We start from the raw sequence: 20,334 nt of genomic DNA, 5'->3' as shown, positions 1-20,334 counted from the left end.
TGATGAAACTCCGACTACTAAAATTACAAAAAGTTAGCCAGGCATGGTGGCGCATGCCTGTAGACCCAGCTACTCAGGAGGAGGGAGAATTGCTTGAACCCGGCAGGCAGAGGTTGCAGTGAGCTGATTATGCCACTGAACTCCAGCCTGACCTATAGAGAGAGATTGTCTCAAAAAAAAAAAAATATGATAGTCTATGAAATACATATTAATTAATTATATTTTCACTTTGAGCAAAAACTTAAAGTGGTAAGTGGTTCAGTGCTACAACAGTAACAATATAGAAAACACAGCAATCATTCTTGATAAGAGTATTTAGTTACAATTTTCCAAATTCTTCAAAATAAATTACACACAGTTTGTATTAGTATTTCACAGAGAAGAAAACTGAGGTCTGAGAAATCAAGTGACTGAAGTATCTGTCTCAAGGCACATTACAAATAAGTCCTGATTTTTTAATGCATTATGATAAGTTATAGCACAACAGTGATCATTAAAGTCTTGTTTGTGATTAGCCAAAATTTTATTTTTTTGTTCTTTTTTAAAAAGTCACACTATCATGTTAGAATATGTGACATAAAACATGAAGAATCATCAGAAACAATTTTTTAATGTTTCACATGACCACGGCAGAAGAATATTTTACAGTAGGAGCTAAGATAGTTCATGCAATAGACCGGGAAGAGAAGAACAAACACTGACGTAAATAAATAAGCTCCAGAGCAGTGGCTCATGCTTTTAATCTCATAAATTTGGGAGGCTGAGGTGGGAGGACTGCTTGAGGCCAGGAGTTGGAGACCATCTTGGGCAACATAGGGACACCCTATCTGGACAAATAAAAGTACAAATGTTAGCTGAGCATTGTGGCACGTGACTAGTCCTAGTGATTTTGGAGCCTGAGGTGGGAAGATTGATTGAGCACAGGTGTTTGAGGCTGCAGTGAGCTAAGATTCCACCACTGACCTCCAGCTTGGGAGACAGTGTGAGAACCTGTAGCTTAAGAACAACAACAAAATAAGCGGGGCAATGGGTAAGTTAAAAATATGCTGCCATTGCCCAGCCAATCAAACTTTCTAAAACATCCTCTTATTCCTGAGCCCAACTCTTTGATAATCCCTGGACAGAAAGACAGAGTCATTTCTGGCTGTCCAATGACCTAACCCCTTCTGCGATACATATAAGATCAACCTGGAGATGGTCAATGTTTGGTAGAAAAAATTGTGATAGTCAAGATGTAGGAGGAAAAGCACCTCTAAATACCAAACATAGAAAAAATACATATATATGTTTATTATATACATTACATATAGAAAGATTTACTGGGTTTTGTGTATACATAAACAAAAATATATTTAAAATAGGAAAGGGGCCAGAATTATACACATAAGAATATAATCCTTTTATGATTTTTCTGATGGAACTAGGGAGATGTTTAATTTCTGCCGTGGCTTTCTTGATCTTTACATTTTCTAAAATAAACATATATTCTTTTAAAATAAGAAACAGAAAGATACTGAAAATAAACATATGCAAAAATTATATTACGTTGCATGAGAATATATTATATTTATCATTTACTACATATATTTTGAAATGTTCTAATGGCTTGCAAGAAATCAACTATGATATTTTTCCACAGGACAAAAAAGAGGAAAATTGATATTGTAAGAGGGAGTCATTTTTTCTTTTCCTACCTATAAAAAAGTCTATCTGGTAACCCTAAAGATCAATAAATGCTCATTACAGAAACATCAGGTGATCATTAATCATTCTCAAAAATATTGGAAAGCAAAATAAAACGAATATAGTTTTAGTTTCATGAAAATGTATTTCCATACACAAAATAAAATTTCAGAACAAAACTGATTTTAATCAGTCATCTATGGGGATTGGGTCCAGGACTTGGATAAATATCGAAATTTGTGCATACTCAAGTCCTGCAGAAAAGACATGCATATATAAAAAGTTGTCCCTCTTCTGTGGAATTAACAGGCTGACGGTGAACAAACCACTCAACAAATCAAATTGATATATCAGTATAATAATCCAGATGGTAGTGAAAATTATTTAATATTTCATCTTTTTGAGTGATTTTCAGAATAATTTAAGTACAGCATTCACAGAGCCAGATAAGATGTTCTAGATCACCTTCCCGTGCCTCAGTGAGGAAATGTAGCTGAGTATGTGGAATCTGAAGCCACATCTAGTCCCCTTGGGCTAACTAGCATAATATAACTCTCACCACATGCTTCATGCCCTTTGACATCCTGATCTTCACATTGTTAAGACAGTGAAGTAGGCAATAATATAAAACAGAAAATAATTCCAAAAATCATGTCTAAGAGTCCAAATGGAATGTATCAGTTCTGCTTTATTTTTTTTGTTGTTTTTAGAAACACATTCATAATTCTCTTACCTTATATTTTTTGTTAGTTTTTTATTAGCTACATCTGAGCTTCTCAGATTCAGGCTCATGTCCTGAGTATCATTCTGTGATGAAAGTTGTAACATAACAAAGCTAAATGAAAAATAACTGTTGAGATTTGTTCCACAGAAATAAAGTCACTCACTTTAGAGCCTTTTTACTGGATTTGTGTCTTTTCTACTTTGTGATATTTTTAGCAAAATCATTTTCTGTATGCAATACTAATATTTAAAAATATAAGTTTGAAAACAAAAAAATAATTTGGCAAGTTATAGCTCACCATCTTTAAAAGTAAAATGTTGGCCATTCACATATGTGGTTCCTTGCTTTCAATACTGTATTGTATTCTGTTTTCTTAAGAGACAGATCTCTCACCAGGCTGGATTGCAGAGGCTTGCTCACACCTCACTACAGCCTCAAACTCCTGGGCTCAAGCAATCCTCCTTTCTCGATTTCCTAAGTACCTGGGATTACAGTGAATAATACTGTATTTTCTATCCACCCTTACTTGCTGATGCAAAATATACAGATAGAAAGGGCTGACTGTATTTATTTTTAATAAATAATGTGCTTAAGTAGACCTGTACAATTCAAGTCACTATTTTTCAAGCATTAAATGTGTATTTTAACATCCTATTATAGGCAAATTAAGAACGATAGCATACATAGGTACCATATTTTTAAGTCTTACGAAATACTATTGTGCTGAGGCTTTTAAAAGCACAGAAACAGCTGCATATGCCAATGGGAAAAATGATAGTGATTATTATTTATGCCAGAATAATAAATAACTGATAACCGCAGATATGCAAATACTGACAAGACTTTCTTCACCTAGGTGTCCTAGTAATCTACTCACATAAGTAATATCAATATTAAAATAAGATAACCTACTAATGTTTAGTAAGATGCCTGACAAATTGTAAGTATTTACCAAATGTTAACTAATAATATTCTTATTTTTAAAGCTAAACCTGTTAGGAACACGCAACATAGCATTTATTTCAGTCTTTCTACAATATTTGGCTGTCTGCTGTGATTTAAACACTTTCACAGAACTCACATTCCAAAAGGAGTGATGGGGTTGCTATTGCCATAAGAGTGATTCAGCATAACTGAAAGTGTGTCAACATGCCCTGAGTAGATGAACTCTGAGTCACTGAATTCAACATACCAATTCCGTCACAACTTAATTAACCAATGAGAAGCAATCATTCCATTAAGAAAGGATTAATTATGTTATTCATTAATTTAGCACTTTCATTTTGTAATTTAGTTTTACTAACAGTTAGCATTTACAACTGGCTGATCATTTTCTATGAGCCAATTATTGTATTGAATATTTACACAATATGTGATTTTTAATCTTCAGAGCAATTCTCCAAGTTGGGCAGGGCAGAAGCCCCATTTCGTAGCTGAGATAAAAAAAAGATCAGGAGTTAAGTAACTTGCCTAAATCAGTACTAGTTTTAGAATGAAATAGGAGGTCCATATTGTTAATTCAGTTGTACCCTGTTGACAAAGGAAAAATATAAATAACTAAAACCCCCATAATTTGAATTTTGGCTATGTTCAATATTTATGAATTTAGTATCATGAACTCACATTTTGTAATAGTATATGGTAAATGAAACACAGAATCCCTGTTAGCAGCTCCCATAAACAGATGAGACAATCAAATGAAACATAATTTTAATAAAATGCTATGAGCTTCTGAATCAAAATTACAAGGCATTGCTACAAATACAAAAATTGATGTGGTTACCATATGTAAAGCATGTACACATATAAACACACACACACACACACACACACACACACAAATTCTCTTTCTCTGTATCTTGTGTTAACACGCTGTATCCTTTGTTACAGGGGAAAGAAATGATACAAGAAAAGAAGGATGAAGACACAGTTCTTCCTTTGGTTTCAAAGGTTTGGATGGAAATTCAACATTTAGCTTAATTTACTTAGTGAGAAATTATTATGTGCAATGCACTGCTCAGTTGTTTCAGGAATTGTAAACATCAAATAGAGACACAGACTGGATCTTTACTATTATTTGGAGAAAATGAAACAAATATAGAAATAAGGAAGAAAAAGCTATGTGTCCTAAACAAACCATGTTTCTAATGATGAGGCATTTTGTGAAGGAGGGAAAACATCATTTTTCTTTTCAAGTTAGAAAATCAGCTTCATGGAATACACCGTGTTTGAAATCTACTGAAAGTGTTATTCTCGTTATTGACTTCTTACCCACACAAAAAAAAAAAAATTGGAAAGAATTATAAACAATAAGGAAACAATTCTCCCAATATTTCCCTAAAGATAACACAATTATTATACTAATTGATTAAATCCCTTTAATTTTTTCTATATTTGTTAAAGTAACCAAATTCTATTTACAATTTTATATGCTTTCTGCTTACTTTATATTTTGTCACAAATATCTTAGTATATTGTATTCCTAATCATCAATTTTTTTATATTTATTTATTGATTTATGTGTTTTGGAGACAGAATCTCACTATATCATTGCAGTGGCATGATCTCGGCTCCCTGCGACCTCCGCCTCCCAGGCACAAGCGATTCTTCCGCCTCAGCCTCCATAGTAGCTGGGACTACAGGTGCCTGCCACTGCACCTGGTTAGAGCTTTCTAGACTTTCTCCCTATAACCCTTGAGCTGGGATGAGCAGAGCCAGGTAATATAGGAGGGAATCGTATGTCCCACGGCTGCTGAGAGGCCCTTGGAAGGCTTCATCTGTAGCACAAGGAGAAGGAGAAATATTCCTTCTGGAGTCGGGAGGCCAGGAGTAGCCTTAGATTAAATTCTTACATTACCATAAAAGTGAATAGCTGGGGGCTGTGGCTCAGGCTGCAATTCCAGCACTTTTGTAGTCCAAGGCAGGCAGATCACTTGAGGTCAGGAATTCCAGATAAATCTAGCCAACATAGTGAAACCCCCTCCTACTAAAAATGCAAAAAAAAATTTAGCCAGGCCTGGCAGCGGGCACCTGTAATCCCAGCTACTTGGGAGGCTGAGGCAGGAGAATTGCTTGAACTTCAGAGGCGGAGGTTTCAGTGAACTGCGATAGCTTCGCGGCACTCCAGCCTGGGCGACACCGCGAAACGTCATTAAGAAAAAAAAAAAAAAAAAACCTTTTGTTTTGAAGAAACTTAATCAACTGTGTTAACACCCACCTACGCCCTCTGAAATCCAATTAGAGGAAAGGGGTGTGGTCTTCAGAGACGTATAAAAGGACACCGCAGGAGCCAAGCTCATGCTTCTCCAGCACCCACAGAGTGGCTTTGCAACTGGCCTTGGAGACTTCCAACAGCTACCGCCACTGCGCCGTGAGACCCTGATCCCTGAGCTGACTTCATCTTTTTGGACAGCAAGCTTTGGTGAGAACGTAGATCTATTTCTGAGGTAAGTGTACACTTTCCAGAGTAGGAGCTGCTATTAGGTTACAAACCAAAACAAACAAAATTTGGGGACTTTATCTGCAAACTTAGATGTTTTTTTTTAGATGAAATGATGTCATTTTCTGAGTTTTAAAAACAGCTCCATTTCTTTTTTTTTAATTATTTTAAACATAACCCATAGGTTTACAAGCTCCATTTAACCTATTTACAAATTAAACATTTTTGTCATCTGTCTTGCTGCATGATCCTCAAATTAATGTTATGATTAATTTTTTACTTAACGTATTTTTTAGTTGTTTTATAGATTATAATCATTTTGCAGTAGTTTCCAAATATCTAGTAATTCTTTAATCTCTGAAGACTCTGTAAATGGGTTAGGAGTGTTGTAATCTATGTGTAAAAATGTGTTATATTCTACTCTACTAGGGAAAATGTGCCTATGTTGCAATGTATGCCTGTACATAGGTAGAGTGCTTTGAATGATTTGGGCAAACATTTTTTTCTAAAACACGGTAAAAGTCTCTTCAGAAACCTCAGTTCCTCTGTGGGAGAAAGCCAGAAATGGCTATCCATGTAGGAAAGTCTCACGGGCAACTATGCAGAAATATCAGAAATAGAGGGTTTCTGTATTTATACTGTGTAGAAACCAGGATTTTAGATTTTTCCTTTCTTTGTCTCTTTCTTTGTTTTAGACAGGGACACACAGCCTAGAGTGCAGTGGTGGAAATAATCCTCACTACTGGCTCTACTTAATACCTCAAGCAATTCTTCAGCCTCATCCCCCAAAGTAGATGGGACTACAGGCATGGACCACCATGTTGGGCTTTACATATATAATCTATATAGTGTGTGTGTGTGTGTGTGTGTGTGTGTGTGTGTGTGTGTTTAAAGATGGGGTTTCACCATGTTGGTCAGGCTGGTCTTGAACTCCCGACCTCAAGTGATCCACCTGCCTTGGCCTCCAAAGTGCTTGGATTACAGGCATAAACCACCAGGCCCGGCTGTGTGTGTGTGTTTTTAGAGACAGGCTGATCTAGACACTTTGCCATCATGTCGCCCAGTCTAGAACTGAGCTCAAAAAATCTGCCTGACTTGGTCTCCCAAAATGGTAGGATTACAAGTTTGAGCTACCTTGCCTGGCCTACGTTTTCTTCCCCCACCCCTTCCATTTAAAACACCACCTTACTGTCTAGTGCCTTTTATTACTGCATGATACCATTTTTCTGACTGTGTGAAAGAGTAATGACAATGCTTCCAAAGGGCTTAGAAAACATTTCTATCCTCTGTATACCCTTCTATATTTTATCAATATATCCCCAAACTAACAGACAGTCCAGGAATAGTAAACATGCCACAAAGTTTTTGTTGATTGAATGAACACAGCAGCCTAAAAAATGATTGTTTGTTCTATCTTGGAGAAGTACCTTTACCTTGGTTTGTTTTGCCTTGGAGTGTAAAGGCTAGCTTTGCCTGATTTTGGACAAAGAATGACCTCTGCTTTATTTTCAAGCAGGGGCCCTCTGGACAACTCTGAGGGATCCTTGTTACAGTTAAATCAAACGATGAGAGTAGAAGAGCTTAGTTAGCATCCCCTCTCCAAACCAGTCCCTGGCAATTTAGAGTGTAACTACCCCATGAGTTGATAGCTTGATTAAATCCTAGAAGCCCAAGCAACTTGGTGGACACTAACATCTCAAAAAACTGACATTCTTCTGTGCAAAAGAGTTGGGTTTGGAAAGCTGGTTGTGCGTTGATTGGAGAACAATCACATTTTTCTACAGAGGTTGATGGCTCTTAGTGCCTCAGTTTTCTATTTGTCCTATCTCGGTCATTGCAAATGAAAGCCAATTCTCTAGAAAAAAAAAAAAAAAAGATGTTATTTAATCACAACCTGATTGAAACTTTGCTTGGATCTTTGTCTCTCCAGGGCAGAAGATTAAATTCTTGTGGTTTTCTTCCCTCAGGAAAATGGACTCAGACTTCCCACAGGCCTTCCAGAAGGAACTCACCTGTGTCATCTGCCTGAACTACCTGGTAGACCCTGTCACCATAGGCTGTGGGCACAGCTTCTGTAGACCCTGCCTCTGCCTTTCCTGGGAAGAAGCCCAAAGTCCTGCCAACTGCCCTGCGTGCAGGGAACCATCACACCAAAAGGATTTCAAAACTAACATTTTTCTGAAGAATTTAGTGACGATTGCCAGGAAAGCCAGTGTCTGGCAATTCCTGAGCTCTGAGACACAACTATGTGGGATCCATAGGGAAACAAAGAAGATGTTCTGTGCCACGGACAAGAGTCTGCTCTGCTCACTGTGCTCTAACTCTCAGGAGCACGGGGCTCACAAACACTGTCCCATTGAAGGGGCAGCTGAAGAACACCGGGTAAGACACAGTGCTGGGATCACCTGCAGGCTGGAGGGTGGAGGAGTTAAAGAGATGAGAAGGGAGATGAGAACCATTGTGGTGATCACTCCATCCTTTACTGAGTGCCAGGTGCTTTTGGAGGTACCAATGATGAAATTTTGAATTCAATATGCAACTATACCTGCCTTCACAAAGCCTGCACCCAAAAAGATGGTGATTAAGTGAATGTCACTATTACTTTGACTCTACAGTATAACACTAAAGGCATCGAAAAGCTACCAAAACTACAAGAACAAAGAAAATACATTTTGGAAATGTATTTAATCTTACTGGACAAATGACAAAAGCAGGCGGCCAGCATAGTGGAAGGGTGTTTCACTGATCATTACCTAGGTTACAAGAAATCTTCACTCACCAGTTCCCTAAACTGTTATACATCTGAAACCTCAGATTTGAAAATACCGAGGATGAGCAGTGAAAAAACTTGGTTTATTTTCCTCTCTCTAGTCTGTTCATACATTTTAACCCTTGCCTGCGTATCTCACTCAGAGTATGGAATCTATGGTATTTGATTTTCTGTTGCTCACCCTCATAATTCTTTTGCAGGAGAAGCTCTTAAAGCAAATGAGGATTTTATGGGAAAAAATTCAAGAAAATCAGAGAAATCTAAGTGAGGAGGAAAAAACAAGCATGCTCTGGAGTGTAAGTATGAGATCATGTGTCTTCAGGACATGTTTGAGACAGGCATGCCGAGAACATTTATATTAGCCACTTGAGTTGAAATTCTCATATGCCAGATTTTGTCATATGTTTATTTATAGCCTGGAAAACAACCTGACTGTTCAGCATAACAATTTTCAGGTGTTCTGGAAATGTTTTTCAGATAAGTAAATATATATATGTATATTTACATGTATAAATATATATATATATATGTAAATTCTGAGAGGCCAGTATGTGCTTAAAATTAATCAGTATTTCAGGCAGAGGTTTCTGTATGAGATGAATTATGTAATACGGATTAAATAATACATAAATGAGAAATAAAGGCATTTAGCGGTAAATATGATGTTGCTCCTAGGGAAAAAAGTGGGTGGAAACAGTAATTTAAGAACTATGCCTGTGCTAGTGAAATCTGATAGCAAAGGACCCAGACCATGATGCCTGTTTGAGTAGGAGAAAATGTAACATGATGAAAAGCTGAGGAGAAGAAACAAAAATGACGAGGGGAGTGAGAGAACAGTTTGTCAATATTGGGAGGAGAAACACAATGGAATGGGGATTCATGTTCTTAGAATGGTGAGGCGAGACTGTAGCTTTAGACAGAAGAAGGGAGGAGACAGAGCAGAGGTGGTCAGTTTCAGAGATGGGGGCTACAGTGTTTATTGAGATCTTTTTTGTGTGACGGCTTCTGACCCTGATTAGAATATACTGACAACATTTACTAAGAATGACTATTTAGGCTGTGAAGTACAAAGATTTGAGACTACAGACTAATTGAGTAACAAATATATATATTGTTGATGATGATTTAACAATCAATGATAAATTTTACTTGTTTTCTAGTGGTATTTCAGATTTGAGAGGACATATATTTAAACATTTAAATCTAAAGGGCTTTTATGCAGGTGTTCAAGAATTGATGAATTATAAACATTTTGAAGGAAGGTCTTTTTTTAGGTTCTGTGGTACATGTGCAGGTCATGGAAGATTGTTGCATAGGTACATTCATGGCAAGGTGGTTTGTTGCCCCCATCCCCCCATCACCTATAACTGACATTTCTCCCCACGTTATCCCTCCTACCTTCCCTCCCACTATTCCCCTCAGCACCCACAATGGACCTCAGTGTGTGATGCTCCCATCTCTGTGTCCACATGTTCTCATTGTTCAACATCCACCTATGAGTGAGAACATGTGGTGTTTGATTTTCTGTTCTTGTGTCAGTTTTTTGAGAATGATGGTTTCCAGGTTCATCCATGTCCCAACAAAGGACACAAACTCATCATTTTTTATAGCTGCATAGTATTCCATGGTGTATATGTGCTACATTTTCTTTGTCCATTCTATCATCAATGGGCATTTGGGTTGGTTTCAGGTCTTTGCTATTGTACACAGGGCTGCAATGAACACATGTGTGCATGTGTCTTTATAATAGAATGATTTCTAGTCCTTTAGGTATACACCGAGTAATGAGATTGCTGGGTCAAGTGGAATTTCTATTTCTAGATCCTTGAGGAATTGCCACACTGTCTTCCACAATGGTTGAACTAATTTACACTCCCATCAACAGTGTAAAAGCATTCCTATTTCTCCACATCCTCTCCAGCATCTGTTGTCTCCTGATTTTTTAATGATCGCCATTCTAACTGATGTGAGGTGGTATCTCAATGTGGTTTTGGTTTGCATTTCTCTAATGCCCAGTGATGATGAGCATTTTTCATGTTTCTTGGCCTCACATATATCTTCTTTTGAAATGTATCTGTTCATATCCTTTGCCCACTGTTGGATGGGTTTGTTGGTTTTTTTTCCTGTAAATCTGTTTTAGTTCTTTGTAGATTCTGGGTATTAGCCCTTTGTCAGATGGGTGGACTGTGGATATCGCTCTGGTTCTGTGTCTCACTCAGTGGGAGCTGCACTCCAGAGAAGCTTCCTTTCAACCATCCTGGTCTCCCCTAAGGAAGATCTTTTTAACTTATCCTAGTGTTTGTAAAGAATGAAAATTAAACGAAGGAAAGGTCAGGATGAATTAGTGGGTTCTGTGAGGTGGAAGTCGACCTGGGTATGTAACCTACAAAATCCATGTCTCTCCAGGCCTATGCCCTTCTTCGTGCACAGATGATCAGGGTTGAGTATATGAAGGTGCATCCAGTTCTCCATAAGGAAGAAAAACAACATTTAGAGAGACTGGGCAAGGAACACGAAGAGATATTTCCACAACTCCAGAGAAGTTGCATCAACATGCATCAAAAGAAGAAGCACTTGAAAGAAATGTATCGGGAACTAATGGAAATGTGTCATAAACCAGATGTGGAGCTGCTCCAGGTAAGAACTGAGGATGTCCCTTGAGACACTCCATATTAGCTGACATTTACATCTTTGCTTTTCATTGGGTACCAAAGACATACTTCATCTCCTGCATTGATGGTGATAGACATTCCCACCTAGTTATAGAGATAAACTACAACTCCTAACCTAATCATAGAAACAAAGCTTTAGGGAGCTGTGCAGATAGATTTCCACAGAACATTTTCCACCTCAAGCTTTCTTCTCCAGTTCATTTCATTAAAACTCTGGAAGAGAAAACATTCATGTGAAAATAATATTTTTATCTATGTTGGATGATACATAGAAATTATGAAGAAACTAACATTTCCTTCTTCCTTTTTTTGGGCAGTCCTAGGTTTGAAATGCCCTTGACTTGAGCCACATTACCCCTCAGGAACTAGCCCTGAAAAAGACCACATTGTAGACAGCTGCAGCAATGCACAGTCACTACTCAACCTTTCTCTCTCACTCAGATCCAGGGTCCTGAATTTATCAGAAACAGATTCTGTCAATTGGTCTTACTGGTATTAATGTGAGAAATGACAATACATTTTAAAAGACCTGCAGTGATAGTACGTAGTACTTCGAAAGTTTTCAAAACCTAAAGACTAGACAGGTAGAATCTAACAACTTGTGTGTTCATTTGCTTCCTTCTTTTGAGACAGAGTGTTGTTCTGTCACCCAGTCTGAGTGCAGTGGCCTAATCTCAACTCACTGCAACCTCTACCTCCTGTGTTCAAGCAATTCTCCTGCCACACCCTCCCCAGTAGCTGGGACTATAGGCATGCACCATGACACCCAGTTACTTTTTTTGTATTTTTATCAGAGATGAGGTTTTGCCATGTTGGCCAGGCTAGTCAGGATCTCCTGTCCTCAGGTGATCCATTCACCTTGGCCTCCCAAAGCATTGGAAATACAGATATGAGCCACTACACCCAGCCAGAATAACAACTTTCTAAAGAAGTATCTTTTTTCTCTCTCTCTTTACAGGATTTGGGAGACATCATGGCAAGGTATGTTTTTGGTCATCATTGCAGGCCGAAGCACAAGGTGTGCTATGAAAAACATCAAGCTGTTTTCAACAAAGTGAAAACATAATTTGTTAACATAATGTGTCAGTGTGATTGTGTGTGTATGTGTGTGTACTCAGGTGTTCGTGTGTTATGTTGAATATGTTTTCTTATGCCCTGTATCAGATTTTAATCTTTTCTTACTTTCCCAAGTGACTCAGGGGGTAATGTTTTGAAGAGTTCAGTGCAGAAGTTACTAGGATATAGTTGCCTAATTTTAAGATTCAGAATCATAATTAGAAACAAACTATTTGGTGGCAGATAGAGAGAGAGGCAATTATCTTTCAGTGGTAGTAGGTTAGAAATGGAGCAAATCCTTAGAAAGATTCCCTAAGAGAGCCATAAACCCATCCTAGGATTGTGGAGTTACATGACAATATCAGAAGTGGGTTTGAATGAAGGATTTCCTGTTGGAATCTTTTCTTAAACACAGACACCAGAAAGGTTAACCAACTGCACCTGCTTCTTTGCAGGAGCGAGTCCGTGCTGCTGCACATGCCCCAGCCTGTGAATCCAGAGTTAACTGCAGGGCCCATCACTGGACTGGTGCACAGGCTCAACCGCTTCCGAGGTGAGTGTCGCTGTCTTGCTGGGATCAATATGTAAAGTCTTCAAGTATGGTTTCTATGGGCAGTTTTCCTAGTGTAATGATATTTCATCTGGAAGAAACTAGTTTGTGAATAAGTCTTTATATTTATAGTTTCACTATCATCAAAGAGACTAAACTAAAAGCTGGTAAAATGTAATAAGAATCAGCCATATAACATATTACTTAGAAAAACATAAAACATGCAGAATGGCTCCTTAGGACTTAGAAACATTCTCTGACAAAATTTCATGTATACAAGTATTACATGAGGTATACAGAACTGAGTTAATTCAGGACATTTCAACTTCAAATTAAGTGCTGTTAATGATTGTGATTTGGTGACAGTGTTTTTTTTTTTTTTTTAAGTAAATTTCAGGTGCATTTGTAAGTTTCATAGCATTTGTAATTTTAATCATGTGCATTTTAATCAACCAAAACACCCATGAGTAACTTAAATAACAATGCAAATCTGAGAATCTGCAAACAATAGGAAAGTGATTTGGTGGTTGATGAGGCCTTAGATAGAACTCCAGGACAGATCATGATCAATCAGGCAGATAAAAGAAGTCTGTGCTGAAATCCAGCATGAAAGTCAGATAATTCCTGCAAGGAATCTGCACTTTCCAGAAGATGGATTCAGATTTTCTCTTTAAGTATGAATTTGCTTACTTAAGTGGCAGATCATATTTCTGGCAAAGTGATAATTTATTTAGGTGTAAGAATGGCTCCCCACCTCGTCTCCTGTCCCCAGCCTCCTGCTCGTCCCTGACAGGGAAGAGGAAATGCACATATATTTTATTGCCATGGACTTGGATGCAGTGCAAGAGCTTCCAGTTTTTCCGTTGTTATAAGAAGTAGCTGACTAGACTTAGGCATGACAATCCTCCCCTTATATTTTTGAGTTTATAGAAATTGTGGTCCTTGTAGTTTAGCCATGTACTTATGCAGGTATCCTAACACCCTCTGATTCCAACATTTTTCCAGACAAAAGTTGCCTTTTAATCTTGACCTGTGGTTTCTAGTGAGAGTCTCTTTCTTATCTGAACCTAAGAATGTAGAAGCTGCTTTTCGCTGGAACATTCTCTTTTTTCTACAGTGGAAATTTCCTTCAATTATGAAGTAAGCAATCACAATATCAGCCTGTTTGAGGATGTGAGAAGTTGGATGTGTAGACCTGAACGGGAAGGTGGATCTGTGAATTCTGACAGACCTGACTATTTTGCTGCATGGGGAGCCCAGGGCTTCTCCTCTGGGAAACACTATTGGGAGCTGGATGTGGACGACTCTTGGGACTGGGCTCTAGGTGTCTGTAAGGACTCCCAGATAAGGAATAATGGCACCATGATTACATCTGTGGACATATTTCTTCTTTTATGTGTGAAGGTGAATCATCATTTCCGTCTCTTGACCAGCTCTCCAATGCTTCCTCACTATGTAGAGAAACCTCTGGGCCGGGTTGGTGTGTTTCTGGATTTTGAAAATGGAAATCTGAGTTTTTTGAATGTAGCCAAGAATTCCCTCATATGGCGTTACCCGGATGGCTCCTTAAATTTCCCTGTCAGGCCTGTCTTTTACACTGGCCACAGATGATTAAGATAAAGAAAGCTGACTGTTTGGGAACTGCATGTACAAGGGAGTCCTTCACTGTTCAAGCAAAGGAATCATACTGTTCGGGCTTTTTTTCTGTTTTAGTGTCACTTTATTACAGTTAAATAAAAAATATGTAAAATGCAAAATAGTTTTGTATGCTTTTCTACAATTAAAATAATCTCTAATGGCCCATTACCTAAAGTGTATATTGTGATTTTCAACTGCTTTGTGAATTTATTGGATGGAATTCTGGAAATATGTGGGTGTGTGATTCCAGCTGAATGATCTCAGGCAGGAACATAATTTGCACACCATGGACAGACAGGATTTTGTACAATGCATTTGCAAGTGTGGGAGCTCCCTCCTATTGATACAATAAAGTCTGCACCTCATCACTTTAGGGGGAACATTTATTTTACACCTAAATTGTCACTGAATCTTTGGGCAAAAATGAGGATTTAACAGGCATGTGTCCTATGGTGACAAAAACACATTCTGAGAAATGCATTATTAAGTGATTTTTATCACTGTGTGAACATCAGAGTGAACTTACAAAAACCTAGATAGAACAGCCATCTGCAGACATGGGCCAAATGGTGCAGCCTGAGGAGCCTTGCTTCTCTGAGAACTTGCCAGCAATGCCTGAGCTAGAACCCAAAAGGTTTAACCCACATTGACTTCTGTAGCTGTTTAAAAAAGCAAACAGCATCACCCAGGGGAAAATAGACAGAGGAGCAGACTGTCTGCTTTAAAATGTGTTTATACTTAAAATTCACACAGATTGTGAATTCTCACTGATAACCTAGACCTGAGACATCATCATCACCTCACGTTACAGTGGGAACACATTAGTGTCAGGAAAAAAGAAAACAAGACAAAACGAGCAAAACCCAGTTCTGATAAAAACCCAGATTCTAGTGAGTCAACTGAGTCTGTCTACCTACCACATGGTCATTTTCATGATCACCAATTAAATAATGGCAACAGATGTTCCACTCCCAGTCTAGCAGATGATCCTGACTGATGTCTGGGGTTCCTCAGTTGGGGCTGTTACCTCGAATATATTCAAAGGGCCTCTTCACGTAGCCACTTGGGCTTGCTCACAGCATGGTAGTTACCGTTCCACAGTGAAGATTCCCACAGAGTCAGGAGAAGTGTTATTATGCTAGAGTAAAACATCAGCTATAGTCACAACACTACACAAAGTAAAGGGACTAGAACATTCAACAGTAGCAGTCTTGAAGTTACATCATAGGAAGAGAATGTGGGATGGAATGTATCTTTAAGAAGTGGACATTGAGGATCTACATCCAGAGACTGTGGTCCTATAAAACATGAGCTCTAAGAAGCCCTTTAGATCTGCCCCAGATTCGTGTAAAAGGGCAATTGACAATTGAGACCAAAAAAGAATTAAAGATTCTTTTGCAATTTTTTTTCAAGATTTAGTATCAACTGGACAATCATTATGAAAACAACATGGCAAAACCATTGAGGAAGATGCACAAGATACTGAAGTAGAGGGAGTGAAGGATGATCCATCTCCTTCAAGATGACCAGAGACAGACCCACTAACTCTAGGACAGTGAGATGAAAAAGGTCAGTGCACCCTTGGCAGGAACCCCTCTGATGTCTCTAAGTGGCTGGAAACTATTAATGTAGGCCTTCTGAGTGCCTTGTACTTTTCAAGATTTCTTGATGGTAAGAGCCACTAACCAGATTTCATAATACATAGAATACCTTCAGCACAGAGGGTGAGAAAGTCTTTCCTTCAAAAGCCAGAAGTTCAGAAACTTGTAGCCACGGCATCCAATGGACCTTACTGTAAGTGTGGACTAAAGAGAGAGAAGCATTGGCTTTAACCTCAGATAAACGCTGTTCCATTCTCACTGCCCTGTGACTCCCATACTCACAAGGGAAGGTGAGGTTAGGTGCTGTGGCTATTCCTTCTTCTGGACTGTAGAAATGTTTGATGCTGACTCAGAGATATGTTCTCTGTTTATTAAAATCTAATGCCTATTAACATTCTGCTGTGAAGGAGATAGGCTGTGTCCTGTCACAGGCCTCTCACCCTGTGCCCATATGTTCCACTCCTCTGGCCCTTCGTGATCCATGATGCCTGCCAGAATCACTGAGATTCTTCTCCACCTCCATCAGTCCTCTGGCCCAGGTCTCAGAACACAGGTCCCTGTCTATCCATTTCTCATTATCTGCCCTTGTCCTTCAAATTCACAACATAAGAAAAGTTGGTCACCAAAATATCCTGGAATGGGAAACAAGGGTTTCCTCTTTGGCCTGAGATCCAGCAATGCAGATGCAGGATTCAAAGGTAGGAGGAGGAAGCAAAAGTGGATGCCCTTGAAACTACTCAGTCACATCCTTGTGACATCTGAAAAGGTAAAAGGTATTTGGGGTTAAACAATTGGAACGGAGAAAGAGGACAGTCACGTTCAGGTGTATATGGAGAAAGAGAGATTCTGTCAGTGCCTTACACAAAGTAAAACTCTCTTACTTTAATGGGATGTACCCATGCATGTGTCAGAAAAGTAATCCTAGGTGAGAAAAAGCAAAGTCATAGTGAAGAAGGGATCCAGATAAAGAAGGGAACAGGCAACATTTCCTGCACATTTCAAAATGATCATTTCCCGGAATTAGCATGAAGTGTCTGTTGTATATCAGTATCCAAAGTGAAAAAGACAGCTGAGAGTAATATGGTGTCATGGTTTAGAGCAATGTCTTGAAGTTAAACTGCCTCAATTTGATTCCCACACCCACTGCTTATAAGCCTCATTCCCAGAACAAAGTGCCTTTCTCAAAGCAATGTGTGTGGATGTGGACTCCATGGGTGTGTTATGTGTATATTCACATAATATAGTGTTGCTATATACACAGTAATTGTTTGTACACTCACACACACACACACACACACACACACACACATATCCTGCACCTATATAAAATAATTGGATCAGTACCTTGCAAAATGGTTAAAATTTACTTAAACAAACAGCTATAAGACAGAGAAACTGTAAAGGTAGTTCAGCCAAAAAAAAAAGCAAATAAATGGGAATAAGAGAAATAACAGAAACTTATGAGGAGGCAAGGAAAAAAAGAGCAAATCATTGAGAGAGAACCCAGGTTTAAGATAGCAGTAAGTGAAAGTGCCAGAAAAAGCATTTTAAAACCCAAAGAACTATAAATCGTTCTACTATAAAGACACATGCACATGTGTATTCATTGCTGCCCTGTGTACAATAGCAAAGACCTGGAACCAACCCAAATGCTCATCAATGATAGACTGGAAAAAGAAAATGTGGCACATATGCACCATGGAATACCACACTGCCATGAAAAACAATGAGTTCATGTCCTTTGTAGGGACTTGGATGAATCTAGAAACCATCATTCTTAGCAAATTGACACAAGAACAGAAAATGAAACACCACATGTTCTCACTCACAGGCGGGTGTTGAACATGCAAACATGTAACTCAGGGAGAGGAGCATCACACACTGGGGGCAGTTGGGGGAGGCGAGGGGAGGGACAGCAGGGGGTAGGGAGTGTGGGGAGGGATAACATGGGGAGAAATGCCACATATAGTATGCACCTATGCAACAACCCTGCATGATCTGCACATGGCTCCTAGAACCTAAAGTACAATTTAAAAAAATTAAAAAATTTAACAAAGTTCTTTAAAACTTCTAACATTTGCATTAGAAGATTGATTAGAGAAAGGACACATTTGCATATCACCTGGGACGGAGGTTTCATTGGTTCTCACACTCAGGGTTCTAAGATGCCATGATCGTGACATGCAGCAGTCACAGATCTCAAGGATCACTGGAGCTCTCCAACCTGCCTCAAAAGAAAGCAGAAAATGCTGAAGGTCTCGGCTAAGGGATTCACAATCTAGGACTTGGGCTTTAGCCTGTGAATCACCTTCCTGTATGTTGTCCTCAATTTGTAGAGTTGTGACACAATGCTACTTTTCAGCTCCCAGAACATCTCAAATGACACCACAGGCTGCTCCCCTAGGCTCCTAAGCCTTGCTGTGTCTCCTAGTCTTAGTTTGGAGAGCCATGGTGGTTCTCAGTCACCCTCAGAGTATGTGAGGCAGACACCCCAGCCAGTTTATAGTGGAGCCACAGAAAAATGGGAGACTTAATGAGGTTGTGTGAGGACACTGGGAATATGAAGTATAAAGGACTGAACCCATATGTTCTGGCTTCAACATTTTTCCCAATCACCCAGGTGTGCACCCACTCAGGACTCAACTTTCCTTTTGTTCAGTGATGCCTGTCAAATAAGCTTTAAATAAACTTCCATAGATTAGGGAGATCTGGCTCTTAGCTTAACAGGTTCAATGAAGGACTTCACATGACTGATTATCTGTGAGAAATGAACCCTGATTTCCTGGGGTTGAGAATATTATAGATTTTATAATGTCTTCACATTTCAGTCCACATTTATTTTATGATTATGCTCCAAAATTTTATTTGCTTTCTTTTTTTTTGAAGACGTGTTCATATTTCAGTCCACCTTTATTCTGCAAACTATGCTGAAAATTATTTTACTACTTTTTAACTCTCTCTCTCTCTCTCTCTCTCTCTCTCTCTTTCTGAGACATGGGTATCTCATTTTACTATAAAAATCTGCATTCTCTATCTACTAGATTATTCTTTCAAATGTAAATAGATTTTGTACTATCCATTCCATAAGTAATTTATACTGCCTTTTACTTTGTAATTTACTATATACATTGGTTTATTACACTTTGTGTTTCTATAACAGAATTCCTGAGGTTAGGTATTTTGTAATAGAAAGAAGTCAATGCCCACAATCCTGGCTACTGAAAGTCTAAGATTGGGCAGATGGACCTGGTGAGGGACTCTGGTAGAGTTCATTTATTCCAGGAAGTGGAGAAGAAGCAGGCAGGTTCAGAGACATTATGTGGTGAGAGAGAAAGCAAGAGAGAGAAACCAGGAAGACAGATTTTTTTAAAAACAACTTGCTCTCTCAGAAACATAATCATTCCTGCTGAAGCTAAACTTCACAACCCCATCTCAGCCCAAAAACATGAAGGCATTCCCATGACCCAAACATCTCGGAGTAGGCCCTACCTCTCCACACTGATAAACTGGAGATCAGTTTCAACATGGGATTTCACAGAAAGGAGCCAAACCATAGAACATATGATAGTTTAAGTGATGGTAGCCTCCTCATTTTAAGTTTTATTTTCTCCTTCCCTATCACTTTATCTTTTTTTAATAAATTGAAGATCCAGGAAAAGTTTCAAAATCAGCACTATGAAATAAAATTTTGTTGTAATTATTTAAAACCTAAACATAATGATATTTTCTTAGACTGTGAATCTGGCATTCAATCTATTTCTTGATTTTGTTGGCATTCGTCACTTAGAATTTTCATTCATTATGTTCTTGGAAACTTCAATGCAATATTTCTTTATATTAGGTCTTTTATTTGTTCATATATTTGTTAGCTGCACATGTAGTATGTATTATGTTCTAAGAATTGCATTAGAAAGTGAGAATATAGTGGCAAATAAGACCAATTCTGGCCTTACCATTTTAGAATGTACAGTTTCATAGTAATATCTACAAATTGAATGAGAATTTGTTGGATATTATGAGGAGCTAGCATAATATTCTTAGAGTGTGTAATAATAACTGTCTGGTCTACAGATGGTGGGAGGAATTTCCCAAAATGCTTTTGTTTGAGGTTTTCTGAAAAGTAATGAATGATTAGGATTTAGAGACATAATCAGCCAGATACTTGGATCTACCCATCTAGATCAGACTTCAAGAGAAAACT

At 38.4% G+C, this 20,334-nt stretch overlaps 1 protein-coding gene and 1 long non-coding RNA gene across 3 annotated transcripts in view; one reads left to right on the top strand and one right to left on the bottom strand.

Moving 5' to 3' along the window:
• Window positions 1–5,799: 5,799 nt before the first annotated feature.
• Window positions 5,800–14,615, top strand: LOC141583196 (tripartite motif-containing protein 43-like). Its single transcript, XM_074392525.1, has 7 exons — window positions 5,800–5,853; window positions 7,814–8,228; window positions 8,817–8,912; window positions 11,023–11,253; window positions 12,247–12,269; window positions 12,800–12,897; window positions 14,012–14,615. The coding sequence occupies exons 2-7, from the start codon at window positions 7,818–7,820 to the stop codon at window positions 14,503–14,505; spliced, it is 1,353 nt and encodes a 450-aa protein (XP_074248626.1). The 5' UTR covers window positions 5,800–5,853; window positions 7,814–7,817; the 3' UTR covers window positions 14,506–14,615.
• Window positions 5,847–20,334, bottom strand: part of LOC141583197 (uncharacterized) — a 776,849-nt gene continuing 762,361 nt past the window's right edge. Inside the window, exons 17-18 of one of the 2 annotated variants that reach the window (XR_012515902.1) lie at window positions 18,256–18,357; window positions 5,847–7,701 (exon numbers count right to left, since the gene is read on the bottom strand). This is a non-coding gene — a long non-coding RNA (uncharacterized LOC141583197). Of the gene's footprint in view, window positions 7,702–18,055; window positions 18,358–20,334 lie in introns of those variants that run through there. The other variant, XR_012515903.1, reaches the window with a different exon arrangement.

Source organism: Saimiri boliviensis (genome assembly GCF_048565385.1).
Source record: "Saimiri boliviensis isolate mSaiBol1 chromosome 19 unlocalized genomic scaffold, mSaiBol1.pri SUPER_19_unloc_1, whole genome shotgun sequence".
Taxonomy (NCBI): Eukaryota; Metazoa; Chordata; class Mammalia; order Primates; family Cebidae; genus Saimiri; species Saimiri boliviensis.
The sequence above is the reverse complement of the archived record's forward strand: the minus strand, read 5'-3'. Positions and strand labels throughout refer to the sequence as shown.

Coding starts and splice junctions, on each gene's coding strand:
- LOC141583196 (XM_074392525.1), top strand. CDS start 7,818: ATGGACTCAGACTTCCCACAGGCCTTCCAGAAGGAACTCACCTGTGTC. Junction 8,913..11,022: donor AAACAAGCATGCTCTGGAGT/GTAAGTATGAGA, acceptor ATGTCTCTCCAG/GCCTATGCCCTTCTTCGTGC. Junction 11,254..12,246: donor CAGATGTGGAGCTGCTCCAG/GTAAGAACTGAG, acceptor CTCTCTTTACAG/GATTTGGGAGACATCATGGC.